At 31.3% G+C, this 22037-nt stretch overlaps 1 protein-coding gene across 11 annotated transcripts in view; it reads left to right on the top strand.

The window, feature by feature from the left end:
* The window catches only part of LOC132734910 (transient receptor potential cation channel subfamily M member-like 2), a 62837-nt gene that overhangs the window by 28463 nt on the left and 12337 nt on the right, over positions 1 to 22037 (top strand). For 9 of the 11 annotated variants that reach the window (XM_060721791.1, XM_060721792.1, XM_060721789.1 and 6 more), the window contains exons 14-27: positions 209 to 336; positions 735 to 835; positions 1481 to 1706; positions 2710 to 2832; positions 3633 to 3709; positions 4739 to 4865; positions 5689 to 5817; positions 9264 to 9299; positions 12980 to 13234; positions 13582 to 13756; positions 14705 to 14861; positions 19774 to 19976; positions 20418 to 20544; positions 21308 to 21488. In XM_060721791.1, coding sequence (XP_060577774.1) covers positions 209 to 336; positions 735 to 835; positions 1481 to 1706; positions 2710 to 2832; positions 3633 to 3709; positions 4739 to 4865; positions 5689 to 5817; positions 9264 to 9299; positions 12980 to 13234; positions 13582 to 13756; positions 14705 to 14861; positions 19774 to 19976; positions 20418 to 20544; positions 21308 to 21488 — 2045 coding nt within the window. Of the gene's footprint in view, positions 1 to 208; positions 337 to 734; positions 836 to 1480; positions 1707 to 2709; positions 2833 to 3632; positions 3710 to 4738; positions 4866 to 5688; positions 5818 to 9263; positions 9300 to 10401; positions 10414 to 12979; positions 13235 to 13581; positions 13757 to 14704; positions 14862 to 19773; positions 19977 to 20417; positions 20545 to 21307; positions 21489 to 22037 lie in introns of all 11 variants that reach the window. The other 2 variants (XM_060721785.1, XM_060721787.1) reach the window with 2 other exon arrangements.

Here is a 22037-nt window from a genome sequence, read left to right as displayed (position 1 = left end):
AAAGTGACATTATGAAAATTTTTCACTGATCATTGTCTTGTTGTCTTAAAAGAAAAAGCTATTTTGAAAAAAAATCATTTTGGTAGCCAAGTGCTTATTTCTCTTCAGCAAATACTTGCCTGTTATTGTAAAGTCATGCTTATTTTACATGATTCAAATTGTCTCAATCTGAAAGGGTTATGATATTTGAATAATTCTATTAAAATAGTTGATGGTAGAGCAAATCAGAAACATCAGTCAAATTCTGACTTTGAGAATCCATCTCAGGAACTGTTTATATGGTCTGTACTGATGATCAGACAAGGTATGGCTAAACTGTTCTGGGCGGAAGGCAAGGTAAGTTGTCACACAACTTTAAAAAAGAATTAATTGATCATTAAAATTAGTGTTAACCCTAAACAGCCAAATCTGTATATTAACATAATTTTATTATCATATCAAATATATATTAAATCCAGGCAACAATGCACATTCAGTCAATCTGACCAGGCTTTTTACTAACAGCTGTCAAAATTTTTAACTTGATATCCCTAATCTCAATAATGTACAGGTCCATAAATGGAAGCTGAACTAGTCCATTAAAAAAAAAAGGTCAGTGCAATATGGGTTAAAAAGTACAGTTTGTATACATGCTAACTGAATTGCTTTAGAAAACGTGATTCTATGTTCATAAAATTATAATTATTGTACATGTATATATTTTGAGTTAATCAGCCATTGTTTAAATGTTACAGGATGCTATAGCTGCAGCATTAGTGGCTAACAGCATACTTCAAGCTATGAGAAATAAAACAGATGACACAGAAGTGGTGCTCAAAATCCAGCATGACATTGAGTAAGATTTTAAATCCTTTTTTTCTCTCAATTTATTCAGTATTAGTTAACAAAGTCCTTACTTCTATGTAACAGACTTGTCATTATATGAAATTCTAGCTGGACATTATTGGTGTCAGAACGTTCATGTAATACTTTATAAAAGAAGTAATGTGGTTAAAAAGAGGCAGCATGGTCGAGTAATTAATGCGTCTAATCAATGGATAACTTTCTGCTTGGGTTCAAACCCTGTCAGAGGCGAGCCGTTGTTTCCTTGAGCATTAATCTTTACACTCATCGCTAAGTACTGGTTGGTTCCAGGAAGAGATTCTAGAGTGTGACTTTAAGCCTAAGCTTCCTACACAATCAAACTAAAATAAATTTTGTATTAACTGTGTTAGTTTCTTATTCCTATTAATATGGGTTCAGGAACTTGAATTATTACATGTTGTTCTATAGGAAATAACTATATAGAAAACACATACTTTTCTTTGATTTATAATAAGACAATGATGATGATTCACAGGAAATGACATCATAATACTAAAATAATGCAAGAAAATACAAAACTACATACATGAAGTTAATCAGCAATGTCAATATTTTTTTTAAAGGACTCTAGCAGAAATGTTCAATAAGGAGATAAATAGATTAATTTTTCTTTCAGTGAATGGTCTGAGTTAGCAGTAGGTGTGTTGAGTGAATGTTACTCAACGGATGAGAAGAAAGCTCAGGATTTGTTAGTACGGGAGCAGACTAACTGGGGTGATACAACATGTATGCTGATAGCCGTTAAAGCTGATAACAAAGTCTTCATCTCACAGACAGCATGTCAGTCTTTACTGAACAGTATATGGATGGGAAAGCTGGCACAAGATAATTCATCATGGAAGGTTTGTATATTTATTCAGCAATTGTTGGTATAATATTAAGTTCCTTTATATATTTGATTTTTGATATTCAGTTTGGTGTAAGGGGCAGACTTGTGTTAAATGTTTCATAGCAATTGTATGTGCATCAAATGTGTATAATAGCATTTGTTCTTTCATCAAATGAGTGTATCACTGAAAGTATGATCATAGATCTTCCTGTCTAAATTTGATATTTTGAGCAAAAATGCAATGTTGGACCACCATCATTGCTTTTTGCATAATTACGATGGAGTTACTGTATATGTATATTGTGTACAAGTGAAATTGTTTATCACCCATGATTGAACGAGTATAATATTATAAGGTACCTAATGTAGTGTTGCTGTAGTTTGATACACTGACTGCTACATATGTATTACATATAGCAAATAGTTAAATTTAATTATGAAGGTTCTTTTGAACGCTGAATGTTTAGCACGTAATGGAATTATGTATATATATATAAATTCTCTAAATATTTATACAAACATAGTTTAACTGTTGTTTCTACACATTTGTTGTGATGTGCGATATTGATGTCATTATTTTCATGCACATGGTTAGATATAATTTTGGTTTGACAGTGTTGATCATACAAGATAATTTGATGTGATGTTATATAGAGATTCTACTGTTTGCCACATGGTTATATTACCCAAAGAGTTTGCTCAATAGATAAAGCGTTTGCCTGTGAGGCAGGCTGCCCGGGTTCAATTCTTGGACAGTTCAGGTCACTTTAGTTGTGATTGATCATGAAATCCTTTCTACGGTCATTGGCACTGTACCTCTGCTCTGGCATGTACAGAAGTTATCAGTTCCTTGCGGAATTGGAGGTTACTAGTACTGGTTAACTGCTTGACAGCCTGCTCAGAAAGGATGTGGTGGCTGAACAGAGCTCTGTTAAATTCAAAGTGGCTTACAGTTGTGATCAGGAAGGTAAACTACCACCACCACATGGTCAAATAATGATAATGATATATTTCAGCTGGTGTTATGTGTACTATGTCCACCTTTAGCATTGGTTCTGCTAAACTTTCAAAAGAAGCAGGTTGAAAAACCTAACAACCAATTACAAAATCAGCTTTATGAGTTGGATAATAATAAAAAGGTAAGCATTAAATATTTGTTTATTTTATCTTTGTAAAATTTGTTTTGTATATTTGTTAAAATTTTGGCAATAATGCCACATTCTATAAACTACTTCTTAAGTACAAAAACACATCAAAACCTTTCTGAACCTTACACAAGTTTATTGGCAAGGTAGGCAATGTACCCTGATTATAGTTTCTATAATGTACCATGACATCAAAGTTATTGCCCTTGATTAAAAGAGTTATTGCCCCTGGCACAGGAAAGAAATAGAGGCATTCTATACACTATTCTTAAGGTAAATGACAGAAAGTTACTTAACTGTAAATAAATGTGTATTAGGGTAAAGTGCAACTCACCTTGATTTAGATTTCTATGTATTAAAAAATACACTAGAGTTATAGCCCTTGATGTAACTTAGTTTAACAAGAAGTATAGCCCCTGGATTCATCCAGCTTTTAATCTGGAACAGTCCTTTAAAAAATTAAGGCATTTCAATATAAAAATACAAAAATTAAAATGCCAACAGTATAGAGCCTGATCAAGCTAAAGGCATGTGCAGGTTGACCTGGCTCCGTACTGGCTGCAAAGGCTAATGACTTTTCAAATTGGTTACAGCAGGGTAAATGATTCGATAGTATGTTTCTGATTGAAGTACTGTTACATAAAGGTTATAAACACTTATCAACTGGCAATATATTATGTCTCTCAGTACTCATAATTATATAATAACTGCAAAACTTTTATTTGCATAGAAAGAAATAGAAAAAAAACTCCTTTTATAGTTTGTTTCATTTTTTTATTTCATTTTCACTACAGGATGATGTTGATAAAAAACTTGTGAGACGACAGACGACATTTATGAAAAGCAATTTGAAAGGAAGTAGAACCTCATTGTAAGTATTATTTCTCTACAGATAATGTACTCGTTCAGTACTTTCTGAACATTTATGAGTTACCTGTTGACTTCAAACCATTTGCTCTTCACTGCTGTAGGTTCGAGTCTCTCCAGGGACTTCAAATTCTTTCATGTGAGGAAGCTATCTAGCTAGCTTACAGAACGTCAATGGAATGTTGCCATGTATGGTAAGTTGCCATATGACCATCTATGTTGGTGCAACGTAAAACCCGGCGCCCCAAAACAACATACAGGGCGTTAAATGTATTCATATCCTTTTCAACCCTTTCATCTTTTAAGTTTACAGACATTATAAGGGGGTGAATATTACTATATACTTTAAGTACTTTTATATGCATAACTTATCATACAGAAGGTTTACCGACTTTCTAAAGGTGCAACCAAATGGTTAGGGTTGCTGATTTCAAATGAATTGCACATAATGGTTGTGGGTATGAATCGCGTTTGAAAATAAGCTTTCCAGCTATAAAATTGGTGGTTGTACTCTGGAGAATGCTTTTGCCTGACATTATGAATGAATGGGCACCTGAGGTCTTCCTGTACCTTTTAAGCTGGAATTTGCCATATGACCGTGAAGAGCTCCATTGAGGTAAAAATTCTGAAAAACTTAAAATTCAATTTGTACTGAGATCAACTATTAGATCAACTTTGACACTTGAAATTTAAAACAAAACATGCAACTAATAACTAAGAAATATTCTCAGAATTAAAATAAAAAATCAATTTTTTGTGTGGTTTTAGTTCAATATGAGTTAAAAGCTTTTAAACACTTTATTTTTGTTTCATTTTGCATACTAAAACTCGTTATTCATGAAAAACGAAGCAAGGGAAAGAAAGTTTGCAAACATATTATTAGGCCATAAATAATAAAGAAAATATTTTGAATCCTGTCATGTCAAAAAACCTTTAGTCTCCTTTAACAGGGTTAGTCTGACAAACATCTTAGACATTCTTGATTTATTAATCATGTATCTATTATATGAAAAATTCTCAATTTTTTGTATAGACGAGTAGGTGAAGAAAGTAAGGACCAAACTGAGAATGATGAGCAAGAACAGAAAAAAATGTTGGGTGTTCGAGAAAGAATCTACTACTTCTTTAATGCCCCAGTGATCATCTTTATGAATAATGTGGTAAGTAACTCTGATGAAGACTTGTGAGAGATGAAACGTTGGTTATCATCATTAAATAAACCTCAAAACTTATCCTTTCCACTTATATCATTTTTCTCAGTAAAATGTGGTAAGTTATAGAAAAAGCATCAGACCACAATGTTATCCTATTTGTTTTGATGTTCTTTCTCTTGTGTCACAGCCTGAAACACAACTTTCCCTGTTATCCAACATGTAAACCCCAGAAATAATGTAGCCAAATCTGGGGGTCATTAAACAATAATGCAGGGTATTGTAATAATCAATCATTTCGGGCCACAGTCAGTTCAGGAAATGCAGAAGGGACTGATAGTGTATGAATATAATAAGGAAATTGATTTTTGAAATAATAAGTTGAATATTTGCAGTTAAAAAAATATCCCATAGTCCTCTGGATTTAGGAAATTAACTGTAAATAGTTGTGACTATTTAGCTAGAATAAAATTAATATGCTATTAATAATATTTTTTAAAGAGAAAATTGTGATATAAATATGAAAACATATCTTTAGTTTTAGCATATCTGTTTTGGAAAAATTTCAAGCTATTATGATTGCTTCTGCGTCATTGTGCCAAACTTTAATCTAGCCCATTATTCAAACATTTTACAAGTTATAATCATGAAACTTGGACTATTTGCTAATTTTGAAAATGTGCAATTGTAACACAAGGGCAATAATTCTGACAGCAATTTATTTGAGTTATTTTTCTTTTTAACATAGAATTTATACCAGATGAAGTTCACAGCACATGACAAAAATTTTTACAAATTTAATACATGATGTTTCCCTGTATATATTTTTCAGTTGTCATACCTTGTGTTCCTAGGACTGTTCACGTATGTTCTGATATTTGATTTCAACCCAAATGTAACAACTGCTGAGATCATTCTCATGATCTGGGTATTTACAATTTTCTCAGAGGAAGTACGACAGGTATGTTATATATTTCCTTCTCTTGTTTGATGTGTTGATCATTATATATTCAGATTGAAAAGGAATGATATATTTAGATTTAAATGAAATAATATATTCAGATTGAAATGAAATAATATATTCAGATTGAAATGAAATAATATATTCAGATTGAAAGGGATTAATATATATAAGATTGAAAAGAAATACAATATTCAGATTGAAAAGAAATAATATATTCAGATCGAAAGGGAATAATATATATCAGATCGAAAGGAAATAATATACATGTATTCAGATTGAAATGAAATAATATATTCAGATCGAAAGGAAGTAATATATTCAGATTGAAAGGGAATAATATATATCAGATCGAAAAGAAATAATATATATCAGATTGAACAGAAATAATATATTCAGCTTGAAAGGAAATAATATATTCAGCTTGAAAAGGGATAATGTATTCAGCTTGAAAAGGGATAATATATTCAGCTTGAAAAGGGATAATGTATTCAGCTTGAAAAGGGATAATATTATTCAGCTTGAAAAGGGATAATATATTCAGCTTGAAAAGGGATAATATATTCAGCTTGAAAAGGGATAATATATTCAGCTTGAAAAGGAAATACATGTAATGAATTCAGATTAAAGGGCCCTAAAAATGATGCTTTGAAAAGGTCACCCAGATACTGTTTTGATATTTTTTATAATTTTGTTAATGCAAATTGTTTAGAGTTGAGTTTTTAGCTGGACTATTTAAAGAGAAGGAGATTGACTGAACTTGTATCACATTTTGGTTAACTTTTGCCCACATATTGGTATCTCCAAAACTTACTGAAAGGAATAGCTTGAAACTTCCTACACTACTTTTCTGTAATTATCTAATATGATGAACATAGATCCCATTGCTCTTTAGTTACCTTTCTTGCAGAATTATTCCCCTTTTCTTACTGTCAAGCACTGAGAATCGTCAAGCATGCTGTCATAGGGACAGCTTTTGTTTATATCATACTTACATTATACTTAATTATTTAGCATGGCTTGCAATCAGAAAAATACAGCACTTGTTTAAGAACGGTGCATTGAAATAAACAATCTCTAACAAATGTTGTCTTTCCTTTTCTGTCAACAAAAGTTACAGAACAACTTTTAAAATTTTGTTTTCAGTTTAAAATTGTGAAATTGAGAAACAGTAGTGTCATTTTGACAACTAGAGTTAAGAATTACCTCCCTTCCTATACAGCAAACATACTACCATGCATGTTGGTCATTTTAACCTTGCATTGTTTCTCTAGAAAATGAAAACATTTTTATTCATTTTATGCTTAACCCTTTCTTACCATTTTGACAGTTTTCTTGTAAAATATACTTGTTAAACTTAACGTAACATTATTTGTAACACAAAAGTTAAGATAGTGATTATAACAATGGCATGAGTCTATAGATACATGTATATACACAAAAAATTTATATTCTATAGAATAATTTTAACAATTTAGGTGCATTGGCACTTGACAGTAAGTTAAAATGAGATGGCCAGTGAAAATATTATAAGAGATTGTAAAGCCAGCTTTTTTTTTTACATGTTTTTGGTTATGTTGAACCTTAAATTGCTGAATTCATGTAATGGACTTACTTTCTTGAATTTAGAACAGTCCATCATTAAGGTTCAGAGGCATTTCTGTATCAAAATGTCAAACAAATAGGAGTTAACAACAATATATTGACCTGCTTAATTCATGTAGTGGACTTGCCTGCTTGAATTTGGAACAGCCCAGTTTAAGTTAAGAGGATTTCAGTATCAAAATACAAAAAAAAAATATGAGTTGACAACATTATAGAGCCTGGTCAGACTGCATGGATGTGCAGGCTGGCATGGAACTATACCGGTAGTAAAGGGTGATCACTTTTGGGTTCAGCAGATTTAAGGTTCAGAAAGTAACGAGTCTGTATTTTGAGTGATGCTAGTTTATCATGCCTATTTTGTATGAAAGCATTTTCTTGTGGGGTTTTTTATTATTCAATTGATAATATGAAAGCCCCATTTTCTAAAAAAGAAAAAATATTAAAGCCCCATTTTCTAAAAAAAAAACACACAAAAACAAAAAAAATAAACTTGATAAATGTTCCATTGATTAGTTGAATTTAGAGTGAAATAATGTTTGTTTTTCAAAATTTGAGTTTGAAACTAAGATGACTTGCTTCTGAACATTGAAAATGAAAGGGTGAGTTTATAAATAGCAGAAAACGATTTTCCGTAAAAGCTAAAAATATCCTCTGCCTACAGTGCAAGTAGCATTATGAATTAACATTGTATTAATTTTGAGATTCAGTAAAAATGCAAGGAAAGTGTGATTTGTGTTTATAGTTTTCATTAGTATTATAAGAATATTTTGTTTTTCAAACAGTTATTAATGAGAGGGGCACCACAAAGGGTGAATGCAAGCGACAGTGCAAATGTAAATAAAAAATAAATATCTGTATGTGCACCTAATTATAGATAGACCTATTAATAGAATTGGATTTTTGTGAAAAAGATATGGAAGTTACATCAGTTAAAAAATTGCACAAATTTCTTTTTTAGTGTCTTTAGTAAACAGTTCCAATCAAATGAATAGTTTCTAAATGCCTTAGACGAAAATTATGTTTTTTTGTTTATTTATCATAATTATATTAATTATAAACATGTCACTTTAAGCAAGCAGCATTTTGGAGCACAGAGAGAATTTGCCTCTATTACTTGTAGCATAGGTTTTGATAATAGCAACTAACTTGTAGTGAGTAAATATCCTTTTTGCTAAATTGTTTCATATATTATTACATGTATTAGTTTTGCAGCTAGAACAAGTGCTCATAATTCAGAATAAAGACAGTACAAATCTTTATGTAATTCAGTACTGTACAGTTGCAAATCAATGTACGTATATCTGAAAGGTGTTGCATTGTTTGCTTACAATGTGTTGGATCAGTTTAACAATAAGTGAGCTTAACAAATAAAGAGCTTGTACTAATTTAATAATAACTGATGGCCACAATAAGCTTGTGGGGCCCACATGTACAAGTGGTTAAGGTCACTGAATTTGAATCACATGCCCCTTGCTGCCATAGGTTAGAATCCCCCGGGGGCTTTTAAATTCTTTGGTGAGAGGAAGCTATTAAGATGGTTCTACACAGGTTCCAGCTAATGTGACTGGGAAAATGCACCTGAGGGACACCTGAGGTCCTCCACCAGGAAAGCTATCATTAATCGCCATATCACGTTTACAGTGTTGGAATGACTTGTTTTGAATTACAATTTATTATAACAATCAGGAACTTTAGGTGACTTGTTTTGAAAGTTGATTTTATATAGTATACAATTTATTATAACAATCAGGAACTTTAGGCCAACTAAAAATGTTGCCATTGAACCTGCTTGCAGTGAAAAAAAAAAAATTTGCTTGCATCTGATATTGATTTATACACAGATATCGAGGGATATTTTATCTCAAAATAGAAGACAGGTATGTTGTAAATCCTGGTAGCAATTATGAAATTTGTTTGAAATATTTTGCTTGTGTACAACAAAATTAATGCACTTTCCTTTACTAGTACTCCTTACTGTTTTCATGAAATGTCAAAGTCTTTGAAAGTATTTTAAGATACAGAGAATTTTGTAAACTTAGTAATGGTGAAAAAGAAGATAAATATAATTTTGAGGACTTTTCATCTCACTGGAACTGTCAAGGACAAGAAGAATAGTTCTATACAGTCATGTATATTATATTTTTACAAGGATAAGAGTATTCAAAGACTTTGCATTGATGAAATTAACCCCTGTATACCCTATATGTAGCCTAAATCCCCATTTTTCATTTAATTTGTCATTACTATCAATAGCTTATGATTTATTGTCATGACAGTGGGTGATACTGAAACAAAGAACTTGAGTGGTTTTGAGTGGTAAGCACCATGAGTGGATGAGTGTTACTGAAGCATAGTTTTTGAGTGTTTTAGCTGCAGTCATTAAAAATATAGCTACATTGTATTACAAAGTACTAAGTGGTTTTTAGTGGCCAACACTTAAAGTATTACTAAAACAAAATACTAGGTGGTTTGAGTGGGAAACACCTTGAGTGTTACTGAGGGATAAACAAAAACTTGATAAACACCATGAGTGTTACTAAAATTACTTTAGTGGTTTTAACTGCCAATAGCACAAGTATTGCTGAGTGGTTTGAGAGGTGAACACCTTGTGTATTACTAAAACACAAACAACTTGAGTGGTTTTGAGTGGGGAACACCATGAGTGTTACTAAAACACAAACAACTTGAGTGGTTTTGAGTGGGAAACACCATGAGTGTTACTAAAACACAAACAACTTGAGTGGTTTTGAGTGGGACACATCTTGTTTATTACTAAAACACAAATAACTTGAGTGGTATTGAGTGGCAAACACCACAAATCAAATGTTATTGAAACAAAGTACCTAAAAGGTTTGTCACCATAATGTTATTAAAAAGGTATTAGGAAATCTATAGTGTACTAAGTACAAAAAGAATGTATAAACTAGTTACATTTTCTATTTATTACACTGTGGAAATAACCTTGTATCCTTAATATAGCTACATCTTCATGTAAGTAGAAACAAAGTGTTTTCTAGTTTGATTAGTATACTAGTTACTTATTCTATAGATATATAAATCAACATTATACACTTACTATAAATAAGTAACCTTATACATGTATTTCTATCTTTCAGCAAAATCTTATAACACTTCTTGCATTGTTTTTATGTTGTCTTTTCATGTTGTTTTTGTATTTTCTAATGTATGCATTAAAGTTTGTGTAATAGATTTTCCCAACTATGAATTAGAAATACATAATAATAGTCTAATTTAAGAGTGCTTTAAGGGATTACAATCTGAAAAAAAAAATTCAAAAAGAAATCTGATAAGTTTTAGCAGGTTGTATAGAGTAAGGCAAGCATAGTTTACCTGTTGCATTTGTGTGCTCTGACTTTGGAACAGACTCCATTATAAAATTGAGAAATTTCAATGTATAGATTGAGTTACCAACAGTATAAGAGCCTTGTCCAGCTATAAGGTAGTGCAGACTAGCCTTATTTCTATACTGTTATCGCCTCCATAGCTGAGTCACTGGTTCAGGTCACTGATCTCATTTCACTTGCCCCTCACCACTGTGGGCAAGACTCTGTTTTCTTTCATATGGGGAAGCTTTCCAGCTTGCTTACAGAACATCAGTGTTTTTACTTAGGTGATACTAATTTGCATGAAGGGACACCTAAGGTTTGTCTCCACCAGAAAAGCTGAAAAGTTACCATAGTTGGTGTGACTTAAAATGATGATAACTTTAGGTCTTTTTGACATGTTTCTGTTGTTTTGTTTTGGTTCTTCTTTTTTTCTCTTTTGGGTGGGGGATGTTGGTAGGGGGACAATTCCAGAACAGAAAATTTAATGTAGGTGTTCTTAGTTTGTTTTTTTAATTGATTTGAAATGCTAAAAAGGGATTGGAATGATAAAAATTGGTTTTAGTTAAGTTACTGAATATTACAGATCCCATGTTTAATTAACAAAATCTTAAGGGTATTGATAATGCCATGGAAATATTTTTTTAGGTTGGGGGGGGGGGAGACTAAACATAATGTAACAAATGATGTTATGTATGTTTCTTGTTGTTTGTAACTATAAAGTCTTGTCTTACAAAATGTATAAAATATTTATTTGTAGCTTTTACTAAAAAATATTTACTGATCCCTTTGCAAAGTATAGTTTTGCTTGTTGTTTTTGTTTTGTTTTTTTACTTTTTTTTTTTAATTTAATATTTATATTGTTTTACACTGTTCATCCTTTCATGAGATATGAGAATGTAAACAGAAAAATAAAGAACCACAGTCATGTAATTACATTTTCTGTATAATCTACACCCACAAAACGGAAACATTTAAAAAAGAAATGTGAAGCACTGTTTATTTCTAGACATTGGTGCTACTTAAGTTACATTTATACCTATGGGCAGGGCAGTTAGTGAACCTTGTGCACTTTGTGATAGTATATACCTGTTTCAAAGTGTCTGCGGGGTTGCCTTTAAAGTTTGAAGCCTCAGAAATGCAGCCATTATTTATCCCTGCGTGCTCGTAATCGGCGCCTAAATAAGGCAAACAAATTACTGGAGTCTATGCATGTCTTAGCTCCAGCAGGTGAGGTCGTTTGACCCTTGGTGTTGCTTTAAATTTTCAACACCCAAAATTAGTCAAAATCATCTTTCTTGTTTCAGTGCCATACAACCTAAATTGCGTTGTTGTGCCAACTAAATAGTAGTGCTAAGAAATAAATTTTGTCATGTGACTGTTTTAATTTTATTGCTCATAGTAAGTTAGATTCTGTGCACTAGTGTATTTACTTATTAATTGGAAGTAACACATTACATTGTTTTATTTTATATTTCATCTTTACTTTATATTTCAACTGTCAAAAGTAATAAAAAGTATGGTGCATTAATTCATAATTAATTTTTAAATAGTGTACATCTTTAAATAAAGTAAGATTTCGTTAGACAATATAAAGAATTAAAAAACACAACTATGTAACTTGCATCTTGAATAGAATGGTTTGCTCATATTAGAAGATAACTCGTCACTAAATTGACAAAATGCAAAATGAATCAGTTAGAAAAAGTTTCTGCTATTTTTTTCTCCAGAATTTTATAACATTTATATTATATTAATGAGGTAGTCTTAATATTTCGATTTCAAGACAGACTGATTTTAGAAACTGATATTAAATAGATGTCTGTCTTTATGAAGGGCGACAAGTATAATTATATAAAATAAAAATCCCTGGCACACAATGTGTTTGGCTAATTGATGAGGATGTTGTTCAATATTTATGAGTACATAAATTCATGAAATACCAGTATAATTTAGAGTAAAACAATTATTTTATTCTATTTTTTTTATATTTTTTCAAATTGAAAAGAAAGTTTTATTGATTTATTTATTAATCTTTATACAGATTTTATTTAGAAACTCAGGGTAAATCTATGCACATGATTCAGGCATGTAAAATTTATAAAATAAAATAAAAGATAAAAAATTAGTCAGTATTTCATGATTTACATTTGTTATTATTGTGCCCCCACTTTAGTGGCAGGCATTTAGATTTACCCTTGTTATATTTCCAGGTTGCAACAACTGCTTCTAATTCCCTGGCGGCCAAATTACAAAGTTATATCACGGATACCTGGAATATCGTGGACATTATAACGATAGTGTTGTTCATTATTGGAATGGTTCTCAGATTTCTACCACATTCAACTACGTTTGAGGCTGCCAGAGTATTTCTCGCGCTCAATTTTGTCTCGTTTTTCCTGCGTCTGCTGCATATATTCTCTGTCCATAAGGAGTTAGGACCAAAGCTTGTCATGATTGGTCGAATGGTAAATTTTTTTTTCATATTTATTGATTTTTTTTTTTTGATTACATGCAATTGGACTGTTTCTTATTTTAGAAAAGGTAAAAAGTTGCACACTTTATATAATACTTATAATGTTAAAAGTGATATATTATTGGAATTTATCGAATGAATGATAATTGAGTATTGTTGTAAAAAGCACATTACTGTAATTTTATAAAAAGAAATTAAAAATCCAAGTTATTTAAGTATGTACAGTATTTATTTAGATGAGCATTCAGTATTCTATGTACACACATTAATACAATGAAAATATTTAAGCCATATGATTTTAATATGTCTTTGATATAGTGACCCGTGTTGTTTTTTCAGGTTCAAGATTTGATGTATTTTCTGGTCATATTGATGGTGTTTGTTGTGTCGTATGCCATCGCCTCACATTCTATCCTCTTCCCAAACTCTCCGTTAAGATGGTACACCATTGTAGACGTCATACGGAAATCTTACTGGAACATTTATGGTGAATTATTCCTTGAGGAAATTGAAGGTACTCTAATTTATACTTTAATATAAATTGTAACTGAAATTTATAAAAGATTTCTTAGTTTAAAATTCAGTTGCTTTCCTAAATTTAATGGAAATGTATTAAGTAATATTCTAACCAGTGTAGCCACTACATTATCCTCCTGAATTAACATTTTACCTGTGGAATTATTAAATGGACTTATATTTATGTGTCTTTAAATATCAGTTTTGTCATCCACCAGTATGGAGCCTGGTTGGTTTGCCCGGTAGTGCAATCTGGCCTGGCTGTACACTTGTGGCAAGGGTTAATCACTTACAATCCCAGGGTTTGAGTAACCAAAAACCAGGGGTTTGGAACTGACACTTTTGTCACTTAAAGACCTGGTCTTTACCCTCTCACTGATGCTTGTAGTTTGTATTAACAGTCAAAATGCTATTTTGAAATAAATTTTCATGAAAATGAAATTATGTTGAATTTATATGAAAAAGAATTGGTGTTCAATGGTTCAATGTAATATTTTATGATAGACTATGATTATCAGTGTGTTATTTTATGATATGCCATAGTTAAGAGTGTTTTATTTAATGGTATCCATTCATTTTCAGTGTTTTATGTTATGTTGTACTTTGATTTAATTCTCTTTGTCCTCATGACGGGTTTGGCAGAAAACAAAAAAATATTTTGATTTGATATTTTATATTAGTATGAGCCGTGCCATGAAAGAAACCAACATAATGGGTTTGCGACCAGCATGGATCCAGACCAGCCTGCACATCTGCGTAGTCTGATCAGGATCCATGCTGTTCACTATCAGTTTCTCTACTTGCTATAGGGTTTGTAAGCTAACAGCATGGATCCTGATCAGACTGCACAGCTGCGCAGGCTGGTCTGGATCCATGCTGGTCGCATACGCATTACGTTGATTTTGTCTTGGCGCGGCTCATATCATGATTTTATTTCGTTTTACAGGCACTGCTGATTGTTCATATGATGAGGTGATGTGGTTGAACGGCACATTACCTCGATGTCCGACCGACACAGGAAAGATAGTTGTACCTATATTAATGGGAGTTTACATGCTCCTAGCTAATGTGTTACTTCTTAATCTTCTCATTGCCATGTTCAGGTATGCCTTAACACTAATTATTATTATTATAATATAAGAAAAACACCTTAGAAGTACACAAAGGACATACAAAATGTACATGTATAACCATTTTGCAGAAAGCCCTAAATATGTCATCAAAGCATCATAGACTATTGCAAATGTATTAAGGAGTAGATATAATATGAATGTTAATTGTTTCTCAGTGTAAATTACAATAAAAGATGTTGCACTACTGATAACTTATTTAATGATGGTAACTGTTTATGACGTGATGAGGCTCTGCTGAGTTTCCACTAAACAGTTACTGAAAAGCTAGATATTCCCGTCTGGTGAAACTGGAGATTGATTACTTTTCTTGCATATTAAATATTAATCATAATTTGGAAAGAAATTACGAATTTACAACTTCATTTATAACTGTAAATGACATTGTCCTAGGGAGGCAATTCATTCATAAAAGGCCCGCAGATATGACGTCATTTAAAGCACATGACCTGTCTTACATGGGAGGGGTGGGGGCTGGTGTAGGATAGGTTTGTCCAGCACCGATATAATCAGTAGATAATCATTTCTGATATGCTAAAATTATAAAACTGTGTCCAGAAAGACAAGATTATTACCTGCGTTTTGTCACAGTACAATGTATTTCTCTTTTGAGCTTAATTAATTATATAAGCTAAATACTTGCAGTAAAACATGCTTGGGTAGAAAATCTCAGCATTGTACCATTTGAAAAATATTTTTTTGTAGTAATCTAGACTTAACATGAATGACACATGCATTGTTTTATATGTATATATACAGCATAAAGGGATGTCACTCTTATAACGTTACATCATATTTTAGCTATAGCCTAATACATGCTTCAGATTTCAGCTTAAATCATATATTCTATTATTATAGTTTTTAAATAGACTTTTTATTGGTGTTTAATCATATGAGTTGTCCACCATTTTCTACTGGAATTGAAATAAGCATTTATTTATCAAGTCTCTGTTTTTAACCATGCCAATGTCATGGGCATTATAGCATAGACTTTCGAGAAAAGATTATTTTAACCGTTTTTCAATCAGCTTATTTTTTCAAACGAAGCAGACAACAAAATATAAAAGGATCTGCTCATTGCTTGATAAAAAATATATGAGCCACGTCAAGACAAAAACAACATAGTGGGTTTGCGACCAGCATGGATCCATGCCAGCCTGCTCATCCGCGCAGTCTGATCAGGATCCATGCTGTTCGCTAACCAACCCTTTAAAAAGTAGAGAAACTGAAAGCGAACAGCATGGATCCTGATCAGACTACGCAGATGCGCAGGCTGGTCTGGATCCATGCTGGTCGCAAACGCACTATGATGGTTTTGTCGTGACACGGCTCATATTATATGTCTCAAATCAGATGTTTTGAATTCAAGCTCTCCAATGTTGACATCTGCTATGTTTCCTCTTTTATGAAAATATACTGGATATTCCTGGAAAATGATTTCTAAATGAAATTTTCATTTTTTTACACAAGCTTTTAAAAAGCTTAATAAGTTACCTTTATTCTAAACATTTGAAAGTAGCATTTCAAAGCTGAGCAAACTGGTTTGTCAATTACGAATCATGGCAAATGCAATTATCATTTTTTTAAGACATAAACCATCATCTATCATTTATCTTTCAGCTACACATTTGAACTTACTCAACAAAACACTGACGGCATCTGGAAATTCATGCGTTTTAACTTTATAGTAAATTATTGTAGTCGATCCCCTATAGTGCCCCCATTTACTGTCCTCGTGCACATGAAATCTTTACTACAGTGTATTTTTAAAAGAAAATCTTGTCACAGAAGAATTCGTCATAAGAGCATTAGTAAGTGTATCGAGAAAAACTGTATTTGTTGCGATGTTGTAAATTTTTTAGACGTCCCCAGCTTTACGCAGAGTATAATATAGGTATCCCAGTTTCTAAATATAGATAGTTATACAATAGGAAAATCTTCATTATTTAATAAAAAATACTCCCGGATAAAGGGCATACAGGGCCAAATTTGAATTATAAACAAGCCTTTTTGCTAGGGGTGTACGGGTTATGTTCCCATACAATATTATTTTATCTGAAATGTAAAGTTAGTACTTGTATATGGCATATATCTAAGACCTCTAATTCTTTAATATCTTGATAACAGTCAATATATGTAAGTTTCCTTCAAATTACAAAATTATCACCAATAACTATTATCAAATGGATAGGAAAAAGTAGATTACCACTCATAAAAAATAAGGTCAAAGTTCAAGACCAAAATTGGATTTTGATTTGATTTTTTTTTGTTTTTTAAGAAATATTGGTTTTCCCAAATGAAAATCTGGGTCAAGGCTACAAATTTACATTGAAAGGGTTTCAAAAAAAGGTTTAAATTTTAAATTTTTAAATTTCCGATTTTATACAATTGTGAAATTTTTAAAGGTGGGGTTTATTTTGTTTTTCTATTTTGGGAATTTTTTTTAAAATGGGGGAAAAAAATTTATTTTTAGATTTAGGTTTTTTAAAATTTTGCTTTAAACCCTAAATGTTTTTAAAATATAAATCGGTGTGCTATATTTCCCCTTTGTTTTTAAAAAACAAAAAAAAAAAATTTCCCTTTGAAGTAAAATTTAAAACCTTTGATATTTATTTAAAATTCCCAAATTATAGTTCAAAGGGGGACATAATTATATTAGCTAGTGATAAAAATACCTTCACCTAGTATATGCCATTGTTATAAAGTCAGGCCAGTGTGCATAAATGGTGGGCATAAGTTAGCCATCCAATGGTCACTTGCATTTAAATGGAATAGAAATCAGTAACATTTATCTAATTTATTAAGTCAATTTTTTTGTGAATCATTATATATAAAAATACAATCTTAATAAATCAACAAATAGTGGAGCATTAATTTATAGATCTAAAAAATCCAATTTTAATAACTTTAATGATTTTGAGAGATAGAAAAAAAGGTACTTTTGTACTAGTCAGGGTGTTAAAAAAGTGCAATAGAATGTAAGATAACAGGAAAAAATAAATATATGCTTATCAGCAATGTTGTGAGAAAACATTTCAGTTTCATTCTGTGAAGTTGTGTATAATATTGAATTTATTATAGTGGTGTTGCTTATACATGTATATATATACTCATACATTGTTTGATTTTTTGTGTGCAAAATGTTTATATATAATTGTATGCATATACGAAAAATATATATTACGTGTATAACTAATTGAGTAAAGAATGGGAGAAAGATTTATGGCAATTTTAACCCTAAGCCTGCCAAATTTGTATAATGGATTTTCCATGCTTTGAATGGGAACAGTCTATTCAAAGTTTAAAGGCACATTATGCATCAGAAATGAAAAAATGTTTATTTTTGTAGAAAGGTCAAACATATGTTTAATAATGTTGTAATAATCAATTAAGTACATGTGAGATGCTAATAACCTGGCGAAAATAGTGTTGAGTGTGAAAAAAAGAATTTGATTAAGGTTGCAAACTGTAAACAAAATGTTAATTTTACTTTCATATATAATACATATTCACCAGCACTGTACTTATTGCCATAAATGCAAAAGAAACAAAAGATGGCTCAGAAATATGGCCAATATGAGTAACCTTTTGGAAACTAAAACAGGACACCAAACATGAAGTAATATAATTTTATAGGCTTAATGGGCCTTTAAGGGATTTCAATGTCAAAAATACATGTACAAAAATAACTGAGCAACCAATAGAGCCTGACAGGTCAGATTGCATGAAGGAGCAGGCTGACCTCAATGGGGTCTTTAGTAATGGCAAAGGCTAATAACTTTGTGATCCAGCAGGCTTATGGTTAAAATAACATACAATATAATTGTAGCGTGGTTTTCATATTGTGACATCTCATGTATATTAAGAGAATAGTATTTGAGATGAAGGGATTTTTTTTTTTTAACTTATGACATGTATATATTTAATAATTGATTTTAATTTCTATAGCTTAAGACTGTTTGAATTTTTGTTCATTGAGAGATTTTGCAAATGGCATTCATTGATGTCTTTAGTCACAATGACAGCTAAAGGTCAAAGGTTAAAAAGAAATGGCACAAATTCTTTTTTACGAGTATGGACATCTTTTGTAGATTATAGTAGAAATTAGCTACCAACATCTATTAAAAGTCATACTAATAGAAGAACATGTGTAGTTTGAATACTGATATATAAGTATGGAATAGTTTGAGTGCATTAATAAATATTTTTGTTATGGCCAGAGAAAAAAATGTTTGATTATAGCTTTTTTACAATTTATCAAATATTTTGTGACATACCCTAAACATTTATTAGTTATAAAAATAATTTAACTTAAACAGTAATGGGTATTTTATATCTTAAATTAAAATAATAACATATTTGATTTTCTTATCCTATTTAAATTGCTGTTTGATCAGAAGAAATGAAAAAACAGACATTTCTTACTCTGGCCTTACAGTAGCATACCTCCAGATTCATGATAAATTTTATAAAAAATCAAAAAGTGTTAATTATATGGTCAAGTGTATTCATTTAGTGTATATAAAGTGATTTGTTTTGGTACAGCTAGGACACTTTTTCTATCCAAAGATTTTCAAATAAGGCATTTGCTTCATTAGTCTTGGAATATATCAATGGTAATGAAATAAGTAGTATTAGATAAAGTCATATTTGGATAAAAAATGCAAAGGCTTTATGGATTGTGAATATTTCATATTCATTTACAGGGTATAGTATTTAATGAACACTTAAAAAAGTTTGACTTTTGAGCATTTATTCATTCAACTGGAGGCATGCAGCTTTAATATTACTTATTTTTAGGAGATAGATAACTCTTAATTTCTTTGCTTTTCGTTATTATTCGTTATGCTTAAATGCGTGTTTTCTTTTTTTGTTTTCTCTTCAGTTACACGTTTACATTGGTCCAAGATAATACTGACAAACACTGGTTTTTCCAACGTTATTCTTTGATTTACGAGTATTACACTCGACCAGTGCTGTGTCCGCCACTCATATTTTTCTCCCATGTTTATCTGCTTGTAAAGTTCCTATTTTCCTGCTGCTGCTGTCAAAAATCTACCTCTAATAACGATAACGAGGATGATTTCCGTAAGTTTATGTTTTGTTTATAAGGTTTTGTTATCTCCACAGTTGTTGCAAGGATATCGATAGTTTAATTTACGTCTTTCATTAACGCAGTTGCCATTTGTATATATCTGAATTTTCAAATACACAACTTTAAACCCAATTAATAGGTAGAATATATAGATATATGCCTTGTTATCCTCATAGCTTATTTTACCTGTGATGAACTTAATTTACTAAGTCTATTGTATGATATTTAAATTAATTTGATTGGCTTTTTGATATACATGTATATGTATGTAGTTGATATTAACAAAAAAAGTAAGTTCACATATTGCTTTATGCTCACTTGCCATGCTTTTTCTAGTATATGAAAGTACTAGTTCAATACAATGAGACCATAATGATCATTCATAAGCTTCATGTACGCTGTAAGTGAGTATTTAACAAAATGATATTTTTCAGGTCGTAAGTTTAAAAACGAGCGAGAGCTTGTTCAATGGGAAAATGTGATAGCAGACGCATTTCATCAGAAAACAGAATTAAAAGATTTTGAAAGCATGGAGTACAAAGTGAATGACACAAATACACTGTAAGTATAAAAAATGTTTGAATAATTTATGTGGGTTGTCAGTGGCTGAGTGGTTAAGGTCATTGACTTCAAACCACTTGCCCCTCACTGCTGTGGGTTCAAATCCTAAAAGGGAATTCTTTCATATGTTAAGTACATCAGACTTTCGGATTATTTTATGGTTTAACTCAGGGGGCATGTTTTTTGCCTGAAAAAAATGGCATGGGCGGCAAACCTTTAGGTCTCAAACCTCCTTAAAAAGCGTCGGGCCCTAGACCTATTTTGGGCCATTGCATGTTACGTAAGCTCTCCCCGGGTATATGCTGTCCGTTCATAAAAGGGATACAACAATTTTGAAAATTGGGGGCCCTTTCCCTTTTTAAAGGAAATTGGGCTACTTTGGTTTTCAGGAAAAAATAATTGGGAAAAATTGTTTTTTAATTTCAGCTTTTTTTTTTTATTAACAAATTTTATTTGCGGGGACCCAAGTTTATTTTTTACAAGTCTATTATTTTACAATTTCCCCTATTTTAAAAAGTGTATATTAATAAATTTAAATTTACAAGTTTATATTTTACATGTTTATATTTGTAGTATAAAAGAGTTAACAAGTTTATATTTACAAGTCTGTATTTATAAATTTACAAGTTTATATTTTACGAGTTTATATTTACAAGTTTATATTTACGAGTTTATATTTACAAGTTTATATTTTACGAGTTTATATTTAGAAGTTTGTACATTTGTATTTACAAGTTTATATTTTACGAGTTTATATTTACAGTATAAAGGAGTTAACAAGTCGTATAGATGAGCTACAGGAGCAGCAGTTACAGTTGTCACTGTCAGATAATGTATCCCAGTCACAGTCACACCTCACACCGATCACACCTGTGTCACCATCCAGTGTTATTGTTAAAATGCCGCCAAAACTTGAGTTTAGACTGGAAGCTTTGGAGAAAAGTGTATGTTGCTTTTGTTTTAAGTTAACTTTTGCCAAGACAAATGCTTTACCACAACTAGAGATTTGTATTTTTAAAATATCTAGGTTTTTTTTACCAGAAGATTACCAATGATTGGGTATTTAAGTTAACTTATTAGCTGTCACTCTTGAGGTGTCCATGGCCAAGTGGTTCAGGTGTTTAAATTCAAACCACTTGCCTCTTATAGCTATGGGTTCAAATCCTTTTGAGGACTCCAGATTCATTCATGTGAGGAAGCTTAGTCCACTTAGTTACAGAACGCCAGTGGTTCTACTCACAAAGGGGCACCTGAGATCGTCCTCCTGCATTAGAGCTGGAAAATCACCCTGTGATCTTTACAATATGGTGTGACTTGTTGAAAAAAAAAAACCAATAAAAAAATAAACATTCTTTAGTTATGTTAGAGACATACTATGCTTATCATTGGGTATAATTATTTACTGCAGGAATTTACTTAAATCTAGGAAATTCTGATTGAATATGTCAAGTTTGAATAAGAGAATGCACAAACTATGCAAGACTGTATAGCCA

This window comes from Ruditapes philippinarum, unplaced genomic scaffold (genome assembly GCF_026571515.1).
Source record: "Ruditapes philippinarum isolate M1 unplaced genomic scaffold, ASM2657151v2 ctg1096_1_1_1_1, whole genome shotgun sequence".
Lineage (NCBI taxonomy): Eukaryota > Metazoa > Mollusca > Bivalvia > Venerida > Veneridae > Ruditapes > Ruditapes philippinarum.
This window is presented reverse-complemented; position numbering and strand designations above follow the sequence as displayed.